Source organism: Cynoglossus semilaevis, chromosome 8 (genome assembly GCF_000523025.1).
Source record: "Cynoglossus semilaevis isolate Cse_v1.0 chromosome 8, Cse_v1.0, whole genome shotgun sequence".
Lineage (NCBI taxonomy): Eukaryota > Metazoa > Chordata > Actinopteri > Pleuronectiformes > Cynoglossidae > Cynoglossus > Cynoglossus semilaevis.
In genome coordinates, this window is record NC_024314.1 from 9,101,022 (window position 1) to 9,128,761 (window position 27,740).

At 41.2% G+C, this 27,740-nt stretch overlaps 2 protein-coding genes across 7 annotated transcripts in view; one reads left to right on the forward strand and one right to left on the reverse strand.

Moving 5' to 3' along the window:
• The window catches only part of LOC103381923 (probable histone deacetylase 1-B), a 388,477-nt gene that overhangs the window by 221,273 nt on the left and 139,464 nt on the right, over positions 1-27,740 (forward strand). The window lies entirely within an intron of this gene.
• Positions 8,931-27,740, reverse strand: part of pax2b (paired box 2b) — a 29,646-nt gene continuing 10,836 nt past the window's right edge. The window contains exons 7-13 of one of the 3 annotated variants that reach the window (XM_025058192.1): positions 26,264-26,280; positions 25,257-25,293; positions 22,714-22,919; positions 20,183-20,297; positions 13,046-13,147; positions 10,575-10,661; positions 8,931-10,284 (exon numbers count right to left, since the gene is read on the reverse strand). In XM_025058192.1, the coding sequence (XP_024913960.1) occupies positions 10,208-10,284; positions 10,575-10,661; positions 13,046-13,147; positions 20,183-20,297; positions 22,714-22,919; positions 25,257-25,293; positions 26,264-26,280 (641 nt within the window). In that variant the 3' untranslated portion in view covers positions 8,931-10,207. The remainder of the gene's footprint in view (positions 10,285-10,574; positions 10,662-13,045; positions 13,148-20,182; positions 20,298-22,713; positions 22,920-25,256; positions 25,294-26,263; positions 26,281-27,740) is intronic. The other 2 variants (XM_025058193.1, XM_025058191.1) reach the window with 2 other exon arrangements.

A 27,740-nucleotide genomic window follows, 5' to 3' on the forward strand; every position in this document is an offset into this window, starting at 1 on the left:
TAAGAAAGAAGGCTTTCAAATTAAATATACCTCTCCCTGCTCAGCCTGCTAATTGTACCATTTACCTCCACTTGAGTCACTGACCGACGCTATTTAGCCCGAGTAATGATGATGCACAGTCCGAACCATCCCAGGGTAATTTAAAAAAAAAGCCCTGTCTCCTTTTTCACTGTTGCCATTTCGTTTTTGTGCGTGGTTGAATAAAAAAAAAAAGTGTGATTAAACAAACCTCACAGCAGTTCCTTCAAGTCATTTGAGCTTGGAAATTACTTTTTGTTCCCCTGAAATAGATTCTCTGTCACCTGTTATTGGTTACATAAATTAAAGTTGGTAATTACCTCAATCTGGACAATAATTCAGGTAGAAAACAAAATCACTTACTTCACGGGACGTTCATTTGGGGTTTTGGTAAACATCAGTCGACAATATGTCTCTTTTTTTAAGTTCTGTTACACCTTGCGTTTTGTTCACTTTGTGAGATTGTGATGTGATGACAGGGCAGTTGCTTATGGTTTTACAACAGACACCGGAGCACAGAGTGTGTTCCCTTTCCAGTGGCTGATTATAAGAACAAACTTGGAAAGCAAATTACATTTTCTTACACGTGACACGTCATAAATGAAATCAGATTTCTAATATGGATCATGTTTTGGCCAGTGCTGTCCAAAACCACCTGCATGTTACACTTACAAATAATATAAAAATATTTGTATAACATATTCATAATATATTATAATATAAATCTTAAATACAGTGTTGAGAAACCCAAACAGATTTTTTACAAAAATAAAAATGGTTGTTAAAAATAATATCGACTTCAACCAGTCGGCGGTGTGATAAAAATTCAGTTTAGCTGTGAAGCCTTTTCTCCCTGGGCCTGATTTGCTCTGTTATTACCAGTGGCTCCACAATAAAATGCCCATGTGTGCCCGTAAACACACAGCATTTGTTCTGAGCGAGAGTGGCAGTGCAGAGTGGAGCACAGCTCCTCTCAGCCTGGGAATAAGTAAATGAATAAATAGGCTGATGTTGAATTTTCCCCCCACTTGCCTCCACTGACACAAATAGGGTCTACAGTAATTTATAATGCTGTTGGAGAAGGGGGATCTCTCTCTCTCTCCCTCTCTCTCCCGCTCTCCTTACCCGAGGTGTCTGTCACCTCTTGTGCAGGAAGCCTCTCAGTACCAGAGTGGAGGACCTGCAGCATCCTGACATCCTGCTTTGCTATTCCACACACACGGCCCAAAGGCTAAGTGACATCAAGCCTCATTATTGTCATCACATGCCACATTTGTAACTGGTTAGTGAGCAAATTGTGATAAAATAGGCTGAGTGTCTGTGGCTGCACATGCTGGACTTTCCATAACGTTGTGGCCCACATTTATGCAAAGGGGAGAAAAGGGAGACGGGAGGTGGGTTTTGTGGCACATGTGCAGGTGTTCAACCTTTTCCTAGCATGTGAGGCACGTGTTATGTCATGTTCATCTGAAACAACATCCACAGGAACAGTTGTATCCACAAATGACATAACAACTTACAGCTTTCCTCTTCTAAGAAGATGCTCTGCTCTTGTTTGAAAGTCACTCGTGGATGTGGCATTCAAGGACCCTGGTCTTAATGCTTGGATTTTCTAATTAATTAATTCAAGGTTTTGTGTGTGTGAGTTGAAAACAAGTTCCATCTGTTTTTCTGGAGAGTCCTATAGCAGTTCTGAAGTACACTTTAGTCTATTGTAAATGATCAAAACTTTCAAAGAAATTGATGCTATTGGTTTTCATTTCTTTCCATATAGTTTCTGAACAATCCATTGCTTTGCTAGGATGCTGGGACGTGTGTAGGTGCCAAGGTGCATTATTGGAGTTGTAGTTTATGGTACAATGTTTAATTTTGACACTTAAGTTTTGAATCTGGTAAATTGTTTTACTAATAGAGTTTAAATTATTAGCATTAGCACCAATTAGCTTCAAATATTTTTCTAATGTATTACATTACCTCTGATTAAGCCTTCTGTCTCGTCTATGTGATAATATTTGAGTACAAATAAATGAAAAAATATTCAATAACATTTAAGAAGGATTGATAACATAGAATGTGTGTGGAGTGACTCCACTTGTATAATCTGTCACAGTTTCCATCTTGGACGTGTTTCATTTTCACAAAGAGAAGATCAAACTCCTGTCACCACAGGTCTGTCTGTAGTTTTGTCGTTAGACCATGAATTCAGTTAGAAGATCCCTTACACTCACAAGACGTTCATTTCCAAACCAGCTGAGCTCTGTGTGCCCCCTCCTGACCCCCCCGCCTGAGTAAGTCGGGTCTGTCCGTTTCTTACTGCATATACTACAGTCTATGAGTACTTCTAAATACTTGACATCATTGTTCTCAGCGGTACAGATCTCTTCCTTCCTTAATCCATGCACAGAAATAATGAGCAGGACTATCTCCTGCTTGCATCACCCTCAAATTGGCAAAAAGAAAATCTGTCTGAAACAAAGAGAGGGACCCCCGTGGCGTTCGGGTCTACAGTTTCTGTCACATATATTCCTTAGAGGTTTCATGTGACAAAACACAGAAAGTTGCTTTGTCCCTCCTCTTGTCACGTTACACCCCTTACCCATAGGTTTTTTTTTTCCCCCCTTCCTGTTGTCTGGCTGTCTGTGCTGTCAGCCCATAGCTTGGCACCTGCTCTCATGTTCCTAATTAGTCCCATTTAATTAATTATATACCGCAGCGATTCTTATTTCTGCCTTCCTCCGGATTCCATCGCCTTTGTTTCAAACTTGCAGAGGAGATCGGCTCTCATCCCTCCGACGGTGCTGCGTGGAGGGTCGTGACACGTCGGTGCCGCTGAATGGAGTTAGCGTACTTAATGAATGTGTAGCTCGCTGCAGACGTGGACGGATGAAACAATAGGAGGAAAAGTCATCCTTGTAATTTTCTCTCCAATGTTTGGGTTTTCTCGTCAGTTCTCCGTAACGTCAAACGGTCTGGTGACAAACTTGTGTTGTTGTGAGACGCTCTCGTTGTAATCATGGTAAGGAATACCTGATGTCCTAAGCAGCCTCCCAGCTGCCGACGCCGCTCCATCCTCTTGTTACATGAGGATGCATAATGTGAGAAAGAAAGAGTTCCATTAAATATTTACCACCTGATCAACTCCACACAAAGGGGGAGGGATCAAACCTTTGACTGAAAAGGTCAGCCATCGACTCATCAGGTTTCCAACAGTGTAAACAGACTATAGGAAACAGTTGACTGTGAGCTGTGACGTTGTGAAAAAGTTCTCACGTTGACTCACCATATTGTAATTCTCTCTTGTTATTTGAGCTTTTTGAGAACTGGTTTGTTGGAGAATATTTGGCAGGGGAGCAGAACTGAGTCACAGCCTCTGACCCTGTGGTGTCTGACCTACAACCACAGAAGTTGGTTGGGCTGTTTCAGAGAGACCGTTCATGAAATTCAGATAAAACATTGAAAGAAAACTTTTAATATGAAACGGGCAGAGTCGTGTAGTGACAGACAATGGTTGCAAGTGATTGCACCAGAAAAACAAAACAAAAACCTCGTTCATGAAATTCAGATAAAACATTGCACCAGAAAAACAAAACAAAAACCCAGAGTCTACTTTGTAATCAGTTTCTGAACCTTTCTGAGAGATCATTATGGCCTCCTCCTCCTGTTCTTCTTCTTTTTCTTCTTCTTCTTGCCAAAGATTTTGCGATAAAGGAAGTTTTGGACATTTGTAGGAAGAATTTGATACCTTGTGGATAAAAACTAAACTGTTTCAGAAATACAATAGCGGTACATTTCCCTGCCTGCACGATCACTGAGGTATGTTAACGTTTGTGTTTGCGTTGTTGTTTCATTGACAACCCAGTGAACTCACTCGCTGCTGCTGCTGTTAAAACGCTGACATGTCACCAAGTTGTGCGTTTCCTCCGCGAGAGACGGGTTTACAAATGACAGTTGATGTTCAATTTTAAAGCAACACAAATATTTGTCTACATTTGCGCTACTCCGGTTCACGTTGTGTTTCCAGAGGACCTGTTTGTGGAAGGGGAGTGACAGGAAGTGGAGTTGAAAGGCCTGGAGTGAGACAGTTAAATGCCCCTTGCTGCTCTGGATAATTAATAAATAAAGTACCAGGGGAGTCCTGTCATGGCTTCCTCTATGACAGGGCCTGTCTCCAGTGCGCTAAAGCATTAAATGACCAATTCCTGTCAGGCTAACTTCCACTGCACTCCCTTGGCGCCCTTTCCCTCATTCTTCCTCTATCCCCCTCACACACTGTCTCTCTTTCCTCCAAAGCGAAGCTCCTTCGCTCTCTTTGCTCCGAGTTTTTCAGCGACTGATGGCTCTAGTTCATTTCTGCTGAATTAATTGGTCCCTGAATGAATTCTGTTGACAGGGCAATTCATCATGTGTTTGGCCTGACAGTGACTGGGGTGCTGGGAGTGCGGTGGTGGTGGAGACGAGGGTGAGGGGTGCTGCAGGAGAGGCTGAGGGTTACAGGGGGGAAAAGGATGGGGGTTGATGGTTGTGCCCTCTCCTCTACCCACTCCCCATTATTCCCCCTCTATTATTAACAGGAATACCCCGCATCACAGTTTGCTGAATATTTCCCTATTGGTTGCAAACAAACATGCCTGGCTGACAGGTCCAGCTGATGAGGGAGCTCTTTTGTCCTCTTCGGAGGATATTCCCATTACTGCCCAGTCAGGTAGCAAGCTCCGTTAGCCCTGCACATCAGCACCTGTTATGTAGGACCTGACACATCCACTAAGTGAGGTGTATTGCATCAGGCTTTAATTGCATCATGTATCACACAATAGCCATTAGGGTAATTATTTACTGTTGAAGGGTAAATGAGTTTTGGTGCAGGACTGAGGCGGCCAGAGAGGGCAGCTCTGCTTGTTCTGGAGGAAGATTAGTGTTCACCTTGACTTTAAAGCTTCAGAAAACCAGCTTCAACATTCTTTGTGTTTTCAACATCCGGTCTGAGGACACTGGGTTTTTTATGTCTATCTTCCATCAGCTTTAGTCTAAAGAAAAGAGCCCTAGTGAACACATTTGTTTGACAGCCCTGATAAATATACAGTATATTATACCAAAAAGAAACACTGTAGTTAATTTTGTATGAAAATGAATTAAGAAAGTACTGTCTTTCATTTAAGTACTTTTGGAAAAGTACCGCTCTGTTGTCCAGCTGAGAACTGTTGGTAATTTCAGTCCAGTAATAGTCGTGCAGTTTTTCTCCATCCTCAGCTTTTAAAAGTAAAATACTTCATATTATTTTGTTATCTTTGTTTTTCTTCTTGAACATGGCAGAGCTTTTTCCACACATTCTTCGCATCAACTGGGTCAGAGGCTCCTTTAAAAAACAAAAACTTTCCGGACACTTACACCTCACTCTTCCCTTCTCCTCCAGTCCTTACTCCTTTCCTTTACACTCTCCTTCTTTCAGTCAAGCGGTGACACTTATTATGTCCAATCAATCAATGCTCACTCATTAGGAACCTCCCCTCAAGTATCCTCTGGATGGCCTCACACAGCAAGAGTCAAAAATTACCTCATAATTGCTGCTCAGGCATCATAACAAGCTAGGCTGCCCCTGTGACACAGCCATACAAACAGGTCTTACACAGGAATTGATGGATACTGGAGAACTGTATTATATATTGCCAAATCCAATTAGATACAGCACATAAAGCAGCAGATCCATTCCCTCTTTCATAATGTCCAAACTACTACTCAGATATAAAGACGTGAAATGCATTTTCATATTTTCTTCCACCCCAAACCCCCCCCTGCGCCCCGCTCCGACGCCCATCTCCTCTTCCACCCTCGTCTTGGCGTGTCACCGCAAATGATAACATCCTGAGGATTTATTGTACATTTGACACACCAGTAACCAAATTATAATTCACCCGGCTGCCGCAGCACAGCCGTAGAAACGCCACGCGCGGAATCGTGTGCAGCTGATTCAGTCGGGGATGTATTACAGTAGCGTGGAGCAACTCCAAAGGTCAACACGTGGATCTGACACCGGGGCTTCAGGTTGTACACGACGAGCTTCACCCTCGCTACAGACGACAAAAGGAGCGCGTCTTCCGCCGCTGCTGCTTACCCATTAGTACGCAGACTGTTCCTGGCACGTGAGCAGCATCAGCCTGTTTCCTCTGGAGAAATCCAGGTGTACACATAAAGATAATTACTGCTTATCCATCGAGGAGTAATAACATTAATGTCACAGTTAGACACAGGTAAAAAAAGTAGGATATAAAAAGATGTTTTTCTCTCTCAAATTAATTAAGAATCATCGCAGCGGAGCAGCTGCTTTCATATGTACAGTAAATCAACATTTCACTGCTTGTGCATAAAGTTGATTACAGCAGCAGTTTCCATCTGAGTAACGAGTTTAGATAAAAATTGTCACTTTATAGGCAATGTCAATGTCATCGTTAGGCTTTTAGTGTTTTTTCAGCTGGATGTTTGATGGGCAAAGACAGATGCTGATTAGAGCCAATCAGATCGCCCCACTGTTCCTGTACAGTAAATAATATATATTTATATTCATGCGGATGCTGTTGTCATCTGGCATACTGCAGTCAATTGGAGCTTGATTGACAGATACACTCAGGTTCACAGTTTATTGGTTTCAGAGGAGAGAGCCAGATATGCCAATTTAGACAGTAACGTGACAAAAAAAGTTTCCATCTAAATTCCGCTTCTGGGAATTCTCAGCTGGGGAGAGTCTATCTCCACCTTCCTCCTCCTCCTCCTCCTCCTCCACTTTTCCTTCTTCCCTCCGACTCTAACAAGGGCTGTGAATGACAAACATATATGACAGTTATGGGCTGACAGAACATCAGCTTTTGATGCTTCACAGGGGAGCTATGAAATAAACAACAGGCAGAGAAATTGAATTACAAAGTGAAAAGTGAGTTTCTAACACTTTCTTGGCTCAGAGGCAGCGACGTCCGACAGAATCAGCTCTGCTTATGGCTTTGAGGAGGCCTTAGTTCATTTTTGTTAAAGTTTAAGGAGTCAAACCTGCAACAGTAAGAATGACGTTCACCCAATTGTATAATAGCTAGCATTTGTAATAATGTAATAAGCTTTAAAACTGTAGTACCAGAAGGTCAACGTTCTTTTGTTTGTTACAGTACAGAGTGCAACAGTAGCATTTATATTTGAAACAGGCTTCTTTATCCTGCGTTGCCACTCTGGTCCAAGTCCTTTCGCAAATCGGCCAGTGCTAATCAGGCCAGTGTCCACTGGTTGTAAATCAATAATGATATAACAGTCATCGGAGGAGGCGGCGTTTGTGGAGGGATTAGGGGGGAAAAAGAGAGTGAGAATAAGCTGCAAGTCGGATTTCGTGCATAAGTCTCTCAGTGCATCTTAGCGCAAATTGAATTCAGGCACACGGCTAGAAAAATTAATTCAGCTTTACAAAGCCAGGAGAGGTTAAACACTTTATGTGCTGCTCAGTGATCCAAATCAGGGAGAAAACATTCAGAGGTGTTCTGACTGCGACTGCTGCGTTGGCTGCGATCTTCATTATGGAAAAAAGTAAATACATTTATCTGAGGAACAGTCTGATAATGAGGTCTGGAGTTTTGGTATTTTAGATATTGACTTTACTCTCTGTGCCAATATTGTGAGATTAGTGCTTTAATACACTGAAAAATATACACTGCAGATTATAATGAATTTTCCTGCTATAAAAAGTGGAAGTATTGTGATGTTTTTATTTATATTTTTCTGCTACCTAGAATACAGTATACTGGCTAAAGACAAGTGATCATCCTGAAGCCAGTCCTTCTGAGAAACCAATAAGAGACCCAGGAGAATTTAGCCTCCTTTACCTTATAGATTTAGACAGAGATTGACTTTTTCAAGTGACCTGAAAATTGAATATCAGCTGCAGTCAAGTCACTTGGTGAAAGTCTGCTCTACAGTATATTCAACTTACTGTTAGGTTAAATTAGGGGTTACATTAAAATGCAATTATAATGTTTTTCTCTAAGTGCAGTAATTCAGTGTTATATTTTAAGACAGTCCTTAAAGTCAATAATGCATCGCAGTTGTACTAAAATATAATGTAATTTGAACTAAATATCGTTGTGACACAGGATTGATGTAACTATGAGAATTAATTGTTCCAACCATGGGTCACAGTTGGGATCCTACCTATAATTACTATCTTAAGTTTCAAGTACAAACTGACAAATCCTTAAGGTTAAAATGCAGTCTTCTTAAGACATACCAAAATTTTTTACTAATTTACTTAATTCGCTTCCACACTGCACGGTTGAAGAAACATCATGGAGCTGCCTTTGCGTAAAAGATTTCAGACACTTTTATTATTGTACAAGTGGGACCAGTGTAATGAGAGCGTTGACACCCTTGAACATGAAAGACATTTTTTTTCTTAGCTGTATTTACAGAGAAGTGTCTTCACATCACGCACACAGACAAAAAAAAAAAACCAAAAAAAAAAAAACCAAATCCTTCAACAAAATGGACCGTGTGTAAATAACATAAGAATTAAATAAACTCCACCTACCTTTAGGTTTACAGCTGAATATGCATATGATGACCATCTCTGCACTGCATAGAATTTTTACATATAGGTTCCTTGTGAGCACAATGGGCTATTTGATAATAATAACAATGAAAATAATAATAGTTATAATAATAATACTGATCTCATGATGCATATTGGCGGCCAGTGAAAAAACATAAACGAGAACTAAGTCTTTGGCAAATGCAAATACATTCACTTAAACTGATGATTTAAAATAAAAAATAAAAAATGACTTGGCCTGAAACATGGAGGAGCTGACGTCAGGAGGAGAGAAAAATGTTTAAGGCATTGAGCTGGAAGCTTCACTCTGCTCAGGGACACGATCAGATTGGATCGGAGTTTCTCCAGAAACTTCCGGCGTGAGGAATGACGCTGACGTGACTTGAAATGGCTGTTGTATCCTATCACTGTGGTTGAATGCCAAAGACCTAATCAAACTTAAATAAACAGGTGAGCCGTGACAATAACATACAGTAGTAATAGTGCACGTCGAGACAGAGTGACAGGATGAGTTTTAAAAGTAAAAAAAAAAAAAATTGAAACCGCAAGTGCCTTCTCAGACCGAAACCCACACGACTTACAGTCGTCTCAATGGAATAAAGCAAATATGCCTGGTCGTTTTTCTGCATAATAACACTCCAGTGTTGCAAACCTCCAAAATAGTGCAAATTAAAAAAAAAAATCTCAAAGAAAACACAAGGCTTCCCCATGTAACCTTTTGTAACCTGACAAATAAGAAGTAGTAAAACACTAGCCAAGCAGTCTGCAGTGTAGTCATTAGGAATTATAAAAATGAAATAAAAAAATTATTTTAGGAATATATTTACTAGTATCTTGAAACCTTGCAAACAGCGAGTCGTGGTGATATATTGCCACGGCGTTGTCTAGTTTCAAACCGATGTTTCTTTATTTAGTTCATTTTTCATTTTTACATCTTGATTGTGTTTCACAGAGTTCATGTCCTAATCTTCTCATGGCATCGAAGGTCATGCTGGATGTTTGGTCGATGACTGTTCTGATGAATAAATAATAATAATAAAACACTGGCCAGACGCAGTCTGCACGTGTTGCTGAATCTTCTTCCATCGCAACTATGCTGCCGTTTGAGTTGATTGGTTGAGGGGTGAGAAAAGCAAAAAAAAAAAAAAAAAAAGCTTCTGCTGCTACAATTTCAGCTCTGGACGGCATCCCTGCTGAGAGCCTCGGAGGAAAGGAATGTGGAATATTGATCCAGGATGGGGTAAAACTCTGACACTGCTACAGGGGGAAAATAAATTCAGGATATTTTTTGTTTTCAGTCCTTTTTCTTTTCTTTTTTTCTCTCTTTTTTTTAAATAAAAAAACAGGTCGATTAGCCGTTGTGTGTAGCATCTCTGAGTGTCTCTGGTGGTGTCTGGTAGATTTTTTTTGGCTTTAAGTGTCCAAAAATGCCACGAAGAAAGAGGAAGGAAGTCGTCTGGGTTCTCCTCGGGAAATGTTGGGTTTTTTTTTTTTTAAGTGTGAGGAACATTTTAATGCGCAGTTGCTCAGTGTCCACTGGACCATGCCGCTCACACGGGAGCAATATGGAGGCTGAGGCCATGGTCCTGCAGGTTGATTTGGTTTCCATGGTAACTAGTGACGGTCATAGGCAGTGGCAGCAGTGGGAGGGGCGGAGCCTCTCGATGCGGCACTATAATAATAAGGGGAACCTGAAAGTTAACAGAAGAACGGACTGTTTGAAAATTTTGCATTTTTTTACAACTGCCATAAGTAAATCATCAGGATGAGCTTCAAAGACTCTGTCGCTGTCAATCACAGACTTGGCCCAATCATATTTCACTGTCCTCTGTACTAGCAGAGATACCTTTCCCTTTAGGATTGTACTTTTTGCATCATCAGTTTTCTGTGCATGAATAAAGGACAGAGACAAAGGCTCTGATTGGAGTTTCAGCTAATTGTTCTCATCCTTTTATTATTATTATTATTGTTTTACACTCACTTAGTAATGCTGGGTTGCTGAATCGCCAGGCTTCGTTGTAGGTCGTGTACTGTGGATGACTGTAGGGGTTCCCCGAAAACTCGCTCCCTGCAAAACAAAACAACAAATCAATTAGCATTTCAATGCGTCAAACCATTACTCCTTCACATGCAGCCATTCCTCGTCAGGATGCAATTTGAGGGGGAAAATGATAGTCATCGTCGTGCGACCAGTCAAGCAAGTAATTTATTTCTTTTTCATTTCACTTAAGTTATGCAACGCTGAACAATACAGGATGTGACACTGAAGGCGGCTTTCCCTGTCCCATTTATGGATCTCAACCCATTCTTCTTCCCCCACTATATTCCAAACGGGCCTAATAAATACGGAGCGGTAATAAACTGTTTCATGCATACATTTTTGATACGTCGCAATAAATCCTGGAGCCCGTCCTGGAGAATTTTTTAACATGTGAAACACCTCCGGTCCGAGCTCCGGTGTTGCCCGCGACAGAATTTTCATTGCAGGGGAAGTAACACGGAGCATGTCAGTGAGCACTGCTGTTGGTTCAACACGTTTCTTTCTTTTTACGAGACAATAAAGGCCAGATTTTATACCAGGCTGGTGAGAAATGGCTTTGCTTTAACGGTGTTTTGTGCGCTCTCACTAAATCTTAGAGGTTGTGTATGGGATGAATGGATCGCAACACAAAGAAACCACGACCCATGGGATTAAGGCCCGGCTTTCCCTTTTTCTATGTGCCATTTAAGGACACATGGAGAGTACATGTATGTTTGACTGGCACTTTGGCACACACACTTTTCTTTTTAACAGGTTCCTTAGTTAAAGTCTATACTAACAGTGGTTGGCTGGTGGCTCTGGGGGTAAATCCTGCTGTGCGCTTAATTGTTGTCCCCGAAATGGAGGAAAAGAAAGTGTCGTGTCAAGGACACAAATAACATATGCAAATTCACTTCTGGTGACTACTATTATGTCTATATGTCAATATATGGCTATTTTATTTTAAGCAGTCAGTTACGTAAACATAAAGGAATCATAGGACTCATCCTTTTTGTGCCAGAGTTATGTTCACTTGCCTGAACAACAGTATGTTTCAAATTTCATATTCATCAGCAGGGATGTTACTCTTTGGCTGAACTCTTCTGTGTGAAGATGCTTGGACTCAGAAGGAGGCGGCAATAACACTCAATGAATGCAAAGCTGCAGTTTATATTCAAACAAGCAAAGAGCTACAGAGCCAGTAATGACGTAAACTAACAAATACAATCAGGCCTGGAACACACACACACTTTGTTATTTATCTTTATGTACTGGCAATAAAGAGAAAAGGATAGTTTTTATTAATTTTTTTTTCATATTTGGTAATGTAGTTGTTTATATGGATTAATCAGGATTATTGATGATTAATCATCAAAATGACTATGATTGTGTCAATGTTTAAACAACAGAAAGAAGAGAATGTCCTTCACAATGATCCGTAAATCATTAGAAAATATCAAAAGTCTGTCTCTTCCCTATCCACATATTTATGCACCAAAATTGACCAAGATACACATATCTGTAGCTGGCAGGCTGCCTTTATTAATTATTGAAAATAAATCCAACATAATATGAATTTAAAGTGGGATTATTCTGAGCTAATTATTTATCTTAATTCTAATTTCTAATTGTTTATTGGAAAAATATCTCCAAATATTTGGATTTGACGTACTGAGAGTCAGAAACCAACATGTAGGTCATGCGACCTCCATGGCTGCGGAGATAACGTTTCATGTCCCAGCAGGTCTTTGTTCAGGAGGACAGGGAAACAGTGGAGTCTGCGATTGGCTGTATAATTGGTAAAAGATATGCTCACACAGCACACACTCCACTGGTTTCCTTGTTCCTGTGCTTCAATCACATTCAAGCAAAGTGTTATTTGTGTTACGTGGATAGAGGATTTAGAACGTGGTGCCTCTGTGTTTCACACCAGCACCATGGCTCGGGCCTGGTCATCTGAGAGAGAAATGGCCATTTGAATATTTACCAAGCTCCCATGCTTCTGCCTTTTGACCCTTAACTGTTTGCTGTGAACCTTAACGCTGGGTTAAGTAGAGGTGGGGTAGGATATGCTCTGGAGCACCAGGGCTGCGGTGGGCTGCTGGTGCTGTATATCAATGGTTGGTTAGAAGTGGAAGATGCGGGAAGATAATGATCCAATAAGGCAGAGAGGAGAGAAGGGAGGAGAGCGGGGCGACCGTCCTCTCCCTCGTCTCTGATCACTTATTCAGCCTGTCTAATCCAATCATACACACACGGCTAATATAAGAGGTGTGTGTGCCTGCAGCTCCGCAGGTCAATACTGTGTAATTTGGTGCTAAAAGCTCCTGGCTGTGCTTCTGAGCTCCTTACACCTGTTCATTTCAGGGCCACCTGTTAAATGGACCCTGGTGACGGCACGGAGCGGAAATACAGTATGGTCTCTCACTCACCAGGAACCATTCCAGCAAGTGTGGAGGTTGGGTAGCTGCCCTGGCCTGTGGGGGGGACGTGAGGTGGATACCCTGGTAGGGTTGTGTTAGCCATGTCTCGACCTGCAGGGGCACAAGACACAAACAAAATCACACATCAGGACCTCTGAGGTTCCATTTATAACCTCTTCTTCATGTGAAATAATAACATAATAATAATACAAAAATATTAACTACATAATTATCATTACATAAATACATTTGTAATAGCTTAAATAAATAATAATGAAAATATTCTTTGAAATATCTATGTACTGTTTGTCTGATTTACGGCTAAAGTTTGTAGCATGAGGCCGTTTGAAAGATAATATTTGAAAGATATGTCTAGGAAGCAGCAAATCCATTTTAAAGAAGTACTTTGTGGGATGCTAATATGTGGTGCGATGTGATTGGCTCTTTGCGTTTGACAAGGTTTTATGGCATTGCCATGTAAATGCAGCTAATTGTATTTACTCCCCGTACGGTTGGTTGCCTGGTTCAGTTCATCGGCGCTTATTTACATATATGATGACACAGATATTTCACATGTTGAATCTGGATCAGTGGATTCATGTATAATTAAGTGCATCTTTAGAAGACTAGATTGTATTTCATTTTATATGGCTGCATTAGAAAGACTTTTATTCGTGTCTGCTTTTAGCGCTCCGTTCCAAAAAGTAAACATGGTACGTCTTCTTACATCAGTGTTGAAAGGACAAAAAAGCTACAGATCTGTGGAAGCATCACCGCCAACAACTCACACACAACCAGTCTTGACAACGTTCAGAGCAGACACTCCTCTTAAAAGTGCTGGATTTAACAACTTTACTGCACGTCTCCATAGCTGGAGTACAAGAGGAAAACAAGCTCCAGAAAAAAAATCCGGTTGATTCTCCTTTTTGTCTGAACAACAGGCCCCTCTGCTCGGTTCCACACATTTGCAAATATTCAGCAGTGTAATTGAGAATGACAGCTGGGATGTCCTCACTGACCACGGGGACATTTGGGCTGCAGCCTGTAACCCCAATCTGCAGCAAAGGCCGAGGAGGGAGAGGCCCCAACCACAATGTCAGCAGTGAGGGACGCATGGGCTCGCTCAAAGGAGAAAACAGAAAACAGAAAATCCTCTTCCAGTGAAGCTTTAATGAGGAGCCCGTCAACAAAATGCAGCATAACGCCACAAAGGCAGCAGTTGTTCACATTGTTGTGACAACAATTCAACTTCAGGAAAACATGATGACTAATGGCAAAGAAATGTCTGCTCCTTATTTGCCTGAAAATTGAAAATAAATTAGAAAAAGTTCTTATCATAGTAACCTTTAAAAATTCAACAGAGATCTGATCAAATAACATTTAAATGTTTTAAAATTATCATTTTAAAGTTTCAGATTTTTGTAATTTTTTTTTTATACAATATATGATCCATAGTGGTGAAGTAAATTTCATCCAGTACTCTATTCAGTAGACTCTCTCTGGTATAGAAATAATAAATAGTAAAAATAAAAAATAAAAAAAATAAATAAAATCAGCCCAATCGCAAACTATTCAAAACTAGAACTTCAAAAAGTGGCTAAAAATCAACTTTTTAAACCCAGCATATCTCAGACAATTCGTCTGCTCAGTCGTGAGAGGATGAGGCCTGTGGGTAATGAAGTGCTTGTGCCAGCAGTGTCAGGCCTGCTGTGGGCCACAAGGAGGCAGAGGGGGAGAAACAGCTGGTAAATCTGGTGAAGAAGCAGGGTGGCAGGCCTGGAGGTCAGCAGGACACAGGAGGAACCAGAGGGAGTGAGTCAGTGAAATGAAAAGCTCTACAATAGCCAGAATTTTACTTAATATAAATAGTGTATGAACATGAGAGCTGTAAACACCCTGTGATTTTACCGTCAAAAAACGTCACATCTTTATATATTTTATGTATAAACACAGGCAAAAAAACAATAAAATTGGAAAATCAGAAACAGTCTATTTAATTGTGATGAACGGACTGACTGATGAAGTCAGTTTGATTTTGGTCACTGTGGTCTGCTACACATAAACAAACAAATTGGTGCAAAATTGCAGTTAAAAAATACAGCAAAAATGCACAGCCTTCTTATTAAAAAACTGACTGTGTTTTAAATGTACAGTACTTTTTTTTCCCAATTTTCTGCAGCATCAGAAAATGTTCAGTCAAATCACCACCTGGCTGTTGTCAAGTGTTACAGCTCCTCTGTGTGTCACTCCGCAAACGCACGCTTCAGTGTCAGAAGACGTGCATTTTCGCAGTCCTTTATGTTCAAAGTCAACGATGAAAAAAAATAAATCAGGTTTTATGCTAAACAAGTGTTCTGGACTATTTGCAGGCGTCAGCACCACATGCTGAGCTGCACTGGTTCCAACTTGAAACACTGAGAATGTGCAGAGTCTAAGATCTGCACAGAGAAGAGTGAGGTCACGCCGGAACATTCTGTTATAACAAGAATTAGTTAGCCACAAGCCACTGCACAGAAGTCAAAGGGAGCGGTGGGAGTGCGATATGTGGGAGGTCCAGCAGGGGTGAGGCCACTGTGTGTGTGTGTGTGTGTGTGTGCGTGTGTAACGTGTCTCAGCCCACACTCATCCTGTCTTTTCTTTCTTATTACTGGAGCAGATAAGAACTTGTCTTGTCAAAAACACATCGAATAATTTCAAATTCTACTTTTTAAAATATATATTTACTTTAAGTATTGAAAAAAAGTTCAAAGTTTTTTTTAATAGATTAACTAACTTTATTCTAGGCTGGTCAGTCTTCCTTAGTTAATGGATGATCAATATTAGCCCCGATATGATTGAATGATTGATTAACAGCATCAATACTTTCAGCTCAACCCTTGTGGGAACAGTTCGACTTTTATTCTAGTCTTACACAAGGCAGAAAAAGCAAATATCGCCTAAATATTTAAATATTCGCCTTCATGTTACACAGATATACATTTTTCTTATCCTTATATAAATGCTTGATATCCTGCAGCAGTCTGTTTACATCCCACGCTGACTCTGATTATCAGTGCCAGCTTTTGTGTATTCCAGGATACAGTTGGCAGTGATTGCCAGCAGCTCTGTGAGCGTTGCTTTATGTCCCCTTTAAAGCCCTCTTTCTGTGAGGCGCCGGTTGAGAGAACTCTCTGTACAGCAATGATAGCCTCATTAGCTGTTTCCTAGCTTTTGTTGTTTTTACAACAGAGATGTGTGTCCAGATTCTCATTAAAAGATGGGCTTTTTTTTGTCTGCTTCCTCTGACAGTTCGTTTAGATTGAATGCCGGAAAATCAACATAATTATTATTTTTTTCTTTTGAAGAATAATTCATAAATACTTATGCTAGAAACTGTTTTTAAGTAGCTTTTTACTGTTAGTTTTGCACTGCATTTAGAGCAGAAATACTTTTAATGAACAAGACTGAGACTGTTTCCTGGACCAAAAAGAAATTTTTTTTTCGCCATCACTTATTTCTACCAGAGACAAAGATTCATGACTTTTGTTTTTATCATTGCCCATGACGTGACAGGAAACCTAATGCAGAGCTTTTACATTTCCATCAACTCAGTTTCTTAAAACACAAACTGAAGAGCAGCGCGACCTTGTCTTTATCTGGCACGGGAACAAAGTCGTTTGCGAGAGACTCTTTTTTTGCTAGCAAGAGTATTAAATTTAGCATGACAGGGACTCCTTCATGTTTGCTACAACAACAACCGAAAAATCTTTGACCTCTATTTCCCGGGCTATGTGCAGAATGGGGCAATTTATCACCAGCCAAAAAATCTCAGCACCCTAATTAATTACAACTAAGTAAAGAATGTTTGGAGAGCCAAATTGCTTTAATTCCCCAAACGCTGGCTGAAAGTCATTCATTATCAAATGTGTGCTCAAAGGTTAGTTTGCTTTTGTGAAGACGAACTAAGCATTAATTTCTGTGCCTGACTTGGTATTCTCCCCTGTGTAAAGGGAGGCGAGCAGTTTGTCACCGAGCCACACGTTTGCCGTGTGATCATTGCTCGTTGCTCAGTGCACACCGGCGGGGGCCTTAATGCTGTCTGTCCAGTTCACCCTCAGAGCCCCGGCTCACCTTAATTGGATTTTAAGTGTGGATTAATGTATTTGTTGAGTGAAAGTTTTTGTTTAGGAAGGAGGATAAAGGCGCGTGTGTGTGAGCAGATACTTGAGGAGGAGAAGTGCTTATTGACACGCAGGACTTCAGTCCTGTGGATGCCTCCATTAACGGCCTCAGCAGGGGAATATGTTTAAAGAGACCTCCGTATGCAGCCATTGAGTGCAGGCTGCGAAAACTCACACTGAAGGCTCAGGGGAACCCACTCAGCACAAGAAGGACCTCTAGAAATCTGAAGGGCCATCGACGAAACAGGAGGGCTCCGACTCATTTCAGGAAATACAGAGACCCTCTATAGAAACAGCAGACAATTGGCTGTATCAAGGCCATCTCTCTCTTTTTCTCTCCGTTTATTTCTTAAAATACACACAAAAAAAAGTTCCAAACTCCTTCTTTGGCTATTCATAAATTCACCCGCGGCCCACACTGTATGAATTTTAAGCGGTTCGAGCGAACAAGAATAAGAAGCAGTTGAGATGAAATCCATCTCTCGGAGGGAATTCATCAAAGAAATGACTTCCCATATCAACAATAGAAATTACCTCACAATATGCGATTGTCCCATGCACATATTCATGGAACCCTTTGGTGTTTTTATGAGGTAAGAGGGACTATTTAGCAGGTAATACGGCATTAATGTGGAGGAGAAGGAAAGGAAAAAAACAGGCCTGTTTAATGGATGTGGTTTCTTGCCTCTGAATTTCGATGATGTGCACAATGCCCTTAAATCCCTTTCTTATTTGAGACCACTTCGCAGGTGCTTTTGAGTCTTTAATAGGATAAGCAGAGGACACAATAGATTTCTATCTCTCAACTATTTCACTTCAGTGGGAATCCCAATCACTGGCAAAGAGCACTTCATGAATCATTCATTTCTAATAGATTATGCAAATGGCGTGACATAAAATCAACAAGATCAATAACTTTGGGCGTTTTAATTGGCCAACGAAGGCATTTTAGGATGAACATAATCTCGAGTCCTTTCCCCACCCGTAAAAACACAATTAATTTCAAATTGGATCTCAGCCTAAATACTGCGGATAATTTACTACTTTTTGCTTGACTAAAAATTTCTCTGCAAGGCTTATCGCTGGCAAGTAAACTGTGATACTCAGCCATTAGAGAGACCGCACACACCTGAGTCTAATCCAAAAGGGAAGCGGAGCCGCTAACCAAATACTAATTACAGAGGGGAAGTCAGATAAATGCTCGGTTACCTTGGTTTGATCTCTGCACACTCTATATCTCCTCTGCCAGGAAGGTTTAAAGGGCGAGTCCAAGTAAACAGAAAAATAATATGAAATAAATCAGTTCTCTCTGAAGGAGGAGTCATGTTGCTGTGGTTATGACAAAAAATGGGTGATTTTCTTTTAATATCCAGGTCCTTGAAGACTTTGAATATCTCACACTCAAAAAGTTTTCAATCCTTGAAGGATGCAGATTTGCATCCTGGTAGAGGGTGCTGTTTTGCAAAGTTTGAATGTAGAAGAACTAGAGGAGAGTAAATAAAGTTCTGGGGAGTTGTCACAATAATGTCACAGGTGTACAGCTCCCCTAAACAGAGGCGAGTGTGTGTGTGTGTAGAGGTGTAGTACACAGGCCAGCGAACCATCGTTTGGGCCACTGGTTCTTTAAACGCTTGCTAACCTTCCCTTTCTAATGTCTACATCTAAACGCAGCAGTTATATTTGTTAAACCTGTTTTTACCAGAATTAAGGAATTCTGATCTGTAACAGCGCACTTAGTGTACAACCAGGGAATTGCAATGGAGTCCACAGTGCCCCCTGCAGAGCAAGCCAGGAGAGTTGCATAATTTTCTCATCACCAGAGGTCATCGTTCAATGGAAAAGTGCACTTTCATCCAAACACACACACACACACTGATAATGCACACAATCTCATCTTTCTTCTTCACAACGTCTCTTTGCACCTGTAATGCAGGAAGCAGACCCTTGTGCAGAGACCATCTAAAATATCCCAGGTGCAGACAAAGCCGCCTGCAGAGGCAGGTCTGCTTTCTACAGGGTCATCAGTGCACAAAGGACAAACACACACCTTTCTTCTCAGGAGGCCTGCCTTACAGGGGAAATCTACCTCCCACATATTAATGAGAAAAGGCCTCTTTATTTTCTCGTAAGACTGCTTGGCTGTATCACTTGAGAAGGGGGGCTGCTGCAATTTTCAATCACCCTGTCCTCCCCCATGCAGAACTCGTTGCCTTTGATGGCTGCGGCGTAATTATATGAATTTTAATAAAACCCCCGTATATTAATCTCGGGCCCTCAGACAGTCATCGTAAAACTTTCCGTAAACTTAACCTTCTTCTTGGTAATACGGCAACAACGAAACAATATTTCAATTAGCCAGGCAGTCATTAAGTGTGACAAGGAGAGGTGGAACAGAGAGAAAAAGAGAGACGCAGGGGAGGGGAGGGGGGAGGGTAGGGTGGAGTGGAGTGGAGGGAGAAATAAATGATCACGGTGTTGTGTTTAGGCGGCAGAAATGCCAGAGTGTATTTACCGGGGAACATTACTCGTTCTTTGAGACACACAAACTGTCTCCTGGTGCACAAATCACAGGAGCAACACAGCGGCGGCCAACAAGCATTCAGTGCTGCACGGTGGCCTTTTTTTTTCTTACCCAGAGACCTTGCTCTGATACACAGTCATAGTTCTGATGTGCTGACACCTAAAGGTCCTTGTCCAGTGGTGACTGAACAGCTCGCCCCCCCGCCCCTAATCTTTCTTATGGCTCTGCTTGTTCAGCAAAAAAGCAGACAGACGACAGCTGCTGAGCTTTTATCACATGGTCGCACCACCTTTTCAGCTCGGAGTGAAACAGTATTAAAAAGTCTTCACACTCAACTTTTTGGTTGGCCTTTATTCACATGCATTTCTCTTTCTCGTGTCAGTGGCACAGACATCGATTTGCGGTTACATCCGTCTTTCAGAGATCGGCGGCTCAGAGGCGATACTGAACGGCACTTGATCTTACCTACAGGGTAGCTTTGCGACACACTGGGGCCCAAGTCTGGGTTGGCGCTGGAGGATAAACTGGGTTTGACTTCGTCCAAGCTGGAATTCAGGGCAGGGAGCGAGTACTCATTAGCCTGGGAAAAGGACAGTTGAATCATTACACAACCAAACAATACCTAGATGGAAATCCTCCCTTCTCCTCCTCCATTAAGCGCTCCACACATGCCCTGTGTGAGTATAAATTTGTATGAGGCCATTGTGTGTGTGTGTGTGTGTGTGTGTTCAGTGCAGGGTGGCAGTCCAAGCATATCATGAATGTATTCCGGTATTGTCTGAGAGGAAGTGGGATTTTAAGATGAGTGAAAAGCCAAGGCGTCAGCTGGCCCTTTGTGCTTGACTGCAGTTCTAGCCCTGATCAGCCAAGAGAGAAGGCATTTCTGCTTTGTTACAGACACACCATGTGGTCCTGGTCAAGACCCAACATTTAAAGAATTTTTGCTTTAATCTGGAGTCTTTTCCACCCCAAATGTCATCTCCTGAGTCGCTTGTAAGTGTTCGAGGTTTGCCTCTAGATGTCATTATCTCCTGAGTCACTTGTAAGTGTTCGAGGTTTGCCTCTAGCAAGACTTTAGGAGTGAAGGACTGGTAAAAGAAGTAGTTCTGGACTTGTTTGTCAGAGTTACTCAACTGTAAAGCTTGTGTTAAAAGAAGTTTTGAATTTGTGATATAATTGGATCTGGGTAATTTGACTTTTATTTATTAGTACAAAAAACTTTTTTTGTAAGTTTTTGTCTTAAATCAATAAATCAAATCAAAATACTAAATGTTCATGCCCCTCCAGAATTTTTTTTTTTTTAGATATGCTAAAGGGCATCTCCTTCTATATTATTAGAGTTTTTCTTGTAATTATTAATTTAAAATGGCAGTTAGGACAGTTTATTTAAGACAAAATCTTGCAGAAAAAAATCACAAAACATTGTTGTAATTTAGACAAGGTGTCCATTTAAGTTAAGAACGTTATCTGAAAAATAATTGCCTCCCACTTTTCCTTTCATCCTCCCGTTTCCCATTGTAAAGCCACTAAAAAGGCACTCATGCCAGATGTTAGCAGGTTTGTTCTTAATGAGATGAGACTTACGAAGCCTGAGTGTTGACAACGTTTGTCCAAAAGCCCAGTGTGAGCCACAGTGGCTCAGTGGACTCGGTCCCACAGGGGGGGACGCCTGTGACCCCGCTCTTGTCTGCCACTATCACCGATAAACTCTAATTGTCTGCTACAACTGTTCACTGGCACAATGTCGGATGTTTTCCTCTATTCTCCGAGGCTTCAGACGCCAAACAGACGTTTTATCATGCAGATAAAGGGCAGGAGGGGGGGAAACTGAAAAGATAGGTCTGAAAGGGATGACCAAATGGCTAGCAGAAGTGTGGGAGGGGTGAATCCATTGAGTTTTGCATCTCCAGAATGGGTTTTTAATGCCTCGCTACAGAACCCAGACACTGGCTAATAGGGCCACATTTTCCAGGGGAGGAAAAAAACGGCGGCCATGAAAGGGAAAGTGCTCTGATTAATATTGCATTAAATTAAAGCTGATTTTTCTGGACTGTTCTTGGCCCCTTTCCTTTTTTTCTTACCCACTCGCCCCCCACCTTTTTTTTCATCCTGACCCCTTTTCCCTCTGCCTTTTAATACTCTCCCCGACGTTCTTTGTGATTGCAAGTCATTTCCAATTCGTTTTGGTATTGATCTTCCAGTAGAAATCAGTTTTGTAATTAGCTGCAAATTAGGCCCTCTTCTGGAGGTGAGGCCTGTCCCACTGATTTATCACCTGCGTAATTCGCCCCGATTGGAAAGAAATTAAAATGAACTCAATTAGGTGACTGCTTTTGCTTTATGGGCCCAAGTTGTAGTTTGGTGGGTGAAATTAATAGTCTCTTGTTGTTTAATAGTATAATGAAAGTAAATAAAGGTTATCCATTGTAATAAGCTCGGAGCTTTTAATAAGCAGCACTTTCTGGCTGTGGTTTTGGTGAGGGGGTGGCAGTGGCCCAAATCCTCACTAATGTTGGAAATGAGGATGGATGTTGTCGTCTAATATCAGAGGAGGTGATACATACAGAGATGCAAATGTTTCCAGCATACTTTTCACAGACACGTGTATCAAATGACTGCAGCTTGAAAATAAACAAGCGGTCTAAGACAATAAAAACAGCAGCTGAATAACAACAGAAATGAAGAAAAAAAAAATCTCAGTATCGATTAATTTCATGTTGCCTTACTGTTATTCTCAATTATAAGGGATACAAGAAACGTGTTTTTCATCAGAAAATCAATAGTGTGTGGGAGTTTTCTTTTGATCCCTGCAGCATTATACATGCTGGTTTCTAATCCAGCGCTCAACCATCACCGGCGTTTGTTTAATTAGCTTTCCTTTCTGGATATGTTCTGGGAATATTTGCGAATTAGTTGTTTTGGCTTCTCTCTTTTTTTTTTCAAATTCATGTGTGCAAGAGATGCAAAAAATTGTGAAAGCAGAAAAAGCCACTGACCTGTTCGGGTTTGATATGCTCCGGGGTAGGGAAGACGTCAGGGTACGGAGGGCGTTCAAAGACCCGGTCCAACGCTTCCAGCTGCTGCTGGGTAAAGGCATCTGCCCTCAGGTGTTTCCGTAAACTCTCCACACTACCCTGAGAATCACTGTTTGGGCCAGAACCATCTGAACCATCTATAAGAAGAAAGAGCAACAATCGAGACACTGACCCCGGGGAAGCTGGCCTTGACTTCAAGCTATGCACTTTATATTCTCCTCATGTTTTCTTTTTTTTTTTTTTTCTGTACCACCTTTGTGTGTGGGTCCTGAGGAGGACAGAAAAAAAGATGGAGTGCAGGTTTTTCAGCCACTGCCTCCATCATACAGACTTTTCCTTGTTTTTCCCTGTACGCCCCCCCCCCCCCCCCCCCCCCGTCCCAAGCCCACCTCCCCGCGCACACCCACAACCTTTGATTTAAAAGCTCTCCGATAATTGATACATTACCTCCACTTGCAAATAAATACATGTTGCGGGAAGCATGTATACTAATGAAACAGCAGCTCTGGTGCATGTTTTTCCCTCGCTCAAATGATTTTATTTCTTCAAACTGGTGTTTGCTGAAATTAAAAGCATTCCTTCTTTTAGAAAAAAAGAAAGAAAAAACCCTCTACAATTTCCCTTCTTTAATTCAGCGCCGCCCTGCTTTCATTCTTTGTGATTGTGTGGTTCCATTTGGAAACAGCGGCGGAGGACAAGAGGCTGAATAAAATCGTACATTCAGCTTCAATCATCCTGCACACCAAAACATGGGAATTTTCTCCAGACTCCTGACCTGATTACCCCACTGTTGGGAGAAGGATGTCTTAGCTTTTCCCCGTATCACTTGTGTGCAATGGTTTGATGCCTTTTTACAGACCATTCTCCCCCCCCCCCCCTTTCCTCCATCACCCCTTTTACACCTCTCCTGGCCGCAGTGTCTGTGTCTGCCGGTCTCCTTCCCAGATCCCAGAAAGCTTCAGCTCCCTTACAAATCTGTCATTCTAAATTTGCTGCAGATTATGTTCTCCCCTCAGTGGGAGAGTAGTGATATATGATATGCAAGGCCCCTATTGATTGCCTGATCTGGTGGCAAGAGGGAGCTGAAATGAACTTGAAATGAACATCATGCCTCAACTCATTGTGCGTATAATACTCTACTTAATCCCACATTTTTCTCTGCCATGGAATTCAATTGATCAATCATGTCTGTGTGATAGTACCATTTGGGAGGGTTATTGCCATCCTATTCTGCTGCTTGACCTTTTTTCACAGACTGAGGCCAGAGGATGAACCCGACTCTCACATGAAGAGCTAAAGGAGCTATAAAAGAAAATGTAGTCGTGTGTGTGTGTGAGTGTGAGTGTGTGTACGTGCAGCTCTCTTTAAACTCAAATTGTGCTTATGATTGGTAATAAATTAACTACAAGCTTGCTGACAATATCATTTTAACAATTTATTTTATTTCCACTGTACGGCAGACTGAAGTGGGATTTATTCAAAAGCTATTAATGGGACCAGTTACTAATTCATATTTAATAATCTATGACTACCAGTCAACAGTTTATTTGAAAATGTTAATTTTTTATGTTTATTTTATTTTTATTTGTATGTTAAAATTGACACAATAAATATTAGTCAGGTGTCTATATATATTTAAATTTGGAGACATTGCTGTAATTAAAGCATTATTCATAAGGAGGCTCCTTTAAGGCTAGGAGGCCTTGATTTACACTGTACACAGTATCCCCTATTGTTTCACTTTATAAAATAATAAATAATAAACAATCTCTTTTTATTGTATCATACTGTAGTATCATATCATATCATGTCGTGTGGTATCATAACATGATAGTATCATACCATACACTACCATGTTTTATTGCATCGCATCGTATTGCTTTATATCATATCGTATCACATCTCTCGTAATGTGTTATACTGATTCTTATAATCCTGATTTAATAGTAATTTATATATTAATACTTCACTGCATTATAACTCATTGCATTGACTTGCATAACGATCCAGGTCATTTGTACCGATTGCGTTTTGTAGTCAATCTCGTTCTGCCTGATTAAAAACAGCATCTCTGCAAGTTACAATATATCCCTCGTGTGTTGTTGAAATATGAACACAAATCTTTGTTTTACTCACACATGTTTGTACACTGTTGATTCTGATTCTGGGAGAAGACATTTGACACTCTGGGAAATGTGCTTTTAATCTGTTTGCACCAGTTGATTGATCAGTGCTGCTACCACCCCTGTCTGTTGAACTGGTACGCTGTGAAATCAGGTACGACTTGTTTAGCATCACGATGGCAACAACGAGGCACTAACTTCTGAGAGGTAGAGACACCTGACTGTTGCTGCCTCTTGACATATCAGTTAACACATGATTTGTCAATTTCCTTTGTTGGAAAAAAAAAACCCTCAATGTGCTTTAACAACAAGTTGATGTCTCTGTCCTCAGGCTAAAGAGCTAATTGCTTGTTGTAGCTGGTTCTAAACCAGCAGAAAGACCATATAAATTTCCCGAACTTTTCTTAACGTGCGAAGGCTTTGACGCATTCAGGTGAATATTATGCATGTTTTATGGCCCTCACCTTGAATAGCTGCTGCCTATCACTTTATCAAACCCAATTGTCCTCGTTGGGACCGAGGCAAATAGAGTCATTAATTACCCTCCATCAGCCGGCCCAGGCCACGCCGGCTGATCAATACCCTCCACAATATTTGTCATTCACCACTGAAGAATACACTTCCCACACGCAAGACAAACCATCCTGGGTCATCGTCTTCCTCCCACTCAGATGGACGACAGTCCCATCTGCCCTCCCTGCTACTCATTCCCAGCTGACAAATTAGCAACAACTGTGCTCTGTGGATGAAAATGAGTTCAGAGTGACTCTGGTCAATCCTGTGTCAGCATTTAACCTCTGATTCTATTCAGCATTATGTGTAGAATATAATTATATATCTTCATGAGCTACGGGGGTGGCCGAAAAGTACCCGACTTAAAAACATTTATTGTGTTTCTGGTCAATAGGAAATTTGAATTTTATTATTTGATATTCTTTATATATTAAATATATAAAGAATATCAAGTTCTGATGTCACACAATCAGTTCAGGTCGTGATGGAAAAACATAAACAACTGTGTTGTTCGCCAGTTACCAGTCGCAGAGGCGATTGTACACAGTAAAATTGTAGATTCAAAATATTCAGAAATGTTGCTTAGACAACGATGAACTGTGAAAAACTATGATTTGTTCTGGGTGGAAATGTATATTTCCGTATTGTATTGCCAGAAGAAGTAATGAAGTAGATGGCAGTGGTGTAAATACTGGTTATATGGGTTAGAGCTGATAAAAACAGAGACCCAGAATCCAGAAGTCCTACTCAATTATTGTGTTATACCGCGGTGAGACTAATCTTTGACCACAGTGGCTTTGTTGGTGCGTTACATGCTTATCTTGCTCTGCGGTTGTTTATTGATCATCAGTGGAGTTGAGTGTATTCATCTTGACATCAGTCTGTATTAACACTCTGGTAACGAGGGAGCGGCTTCTATCAGATCAGATAACCAGCTCTACAAAACAGACCCCTCTCTGTGGGTTTGGCACCCAGAGGTCACGACCCCCAGCTGGAGGCTCCAGCCAACGCAACCGTGGGTCTGGGTGAGAGTCTGATGGACTGCCAGCCGAACAAAACCAGTTAGCATTAATAAGGCCTTGATTGAAAATGTCCAAATGTCTGACTGAGGAGGAGAGTTTATTTTCCCTCACGTTGTCCAGAATTCTTGCGTAATGCAAAAGAAGGATCTGCTGGCACTTTAGGGTCACAGGGAAGTCTCCGCTTCCCCAAAAGGCTGCTCCCTTGTTTACATAACATGTCAACATACATCCGCTCTGGTTCCCTCAACACAGTGTTTCATATTTGGCAATAATTTCCCGTCTGATTCCATTCCTGGCTAAATGAAATCAAATTAAATCTCATTTGCATTTTATTGGATAAACTTGAGTGCATTTTGGTTTTCTAATTGAACGGTTTGTTTATGAAAACATAAATTGAATCACAATCGTCAAGATCTGCCATCGGTTATGAAATAGAATGGATGCTAAAAATCGACATCTTTACCAGAGATGTTTTACCAATAAAGACATTCTCCACTTTTCTCCTCGTCTGGAGTCGCCACAGGGACAGTCCACACAGATCTGACTGATCCGACGCTACAGTTCCATTTCTGAAACTTTGGACTTTAGCAACATTTTTGGTCCACTCACTCATAGTGTATATTAAGTGGCATTATGCCTTTAACCTTCCAACCCTTCTGCCTAGAAAAGGCAGAATATGTTCCATAAAAATAGCTTTTTTTTAATTTAGACTTTACACTTCATAAATTCCCGTGTTGATTCTTCTTCCTGCCCAAAACAGATGTTCACACATGGAGCCGGGTGTGACGTTAGCCTGCCCCATCACTCATCTCCATCCTCACGCATGGGTTCAGTCCTCGCGACGCTCGCAGATGAAATAATTAATGCAACAGCTACTGAAGCACAGAATCACATCAGTTCTCACCGCCATTGGCTATTGTTGTTGGCCTATATAAAACATGATGATGGACCTGTCGTGAAATTTGTCTCGTGAAGAAAGGTCGACACAAAAGGTTGGCACGATTTGAGAATGTTGAAGAAAGTTCAGAATTGGTTACAGGTTCGATTGTGAGATCAGAAAAGGACGCCGCGCCGTGTGACTTTGAAAGCATGGACACACTTCATGGACGCCGCATGTTCTCAACAGACCTTCTAGCTTTCTGCTCAGGTCCATTTTATCTGTGGCACACATTTGAACTGACAAGGAGGTGAACAAAAACATCGGCGTGGGCCGACTTGTGGTTAAACGTTAGACGCTTTGTGGAGCATCATCGTTTCGCGGTTGAAGCAGTTGTAGCTTCTCCTTTTGTCTTTTCTGAAGCCTACAGTGTCAGGAGCAGCGGGGGGGGGG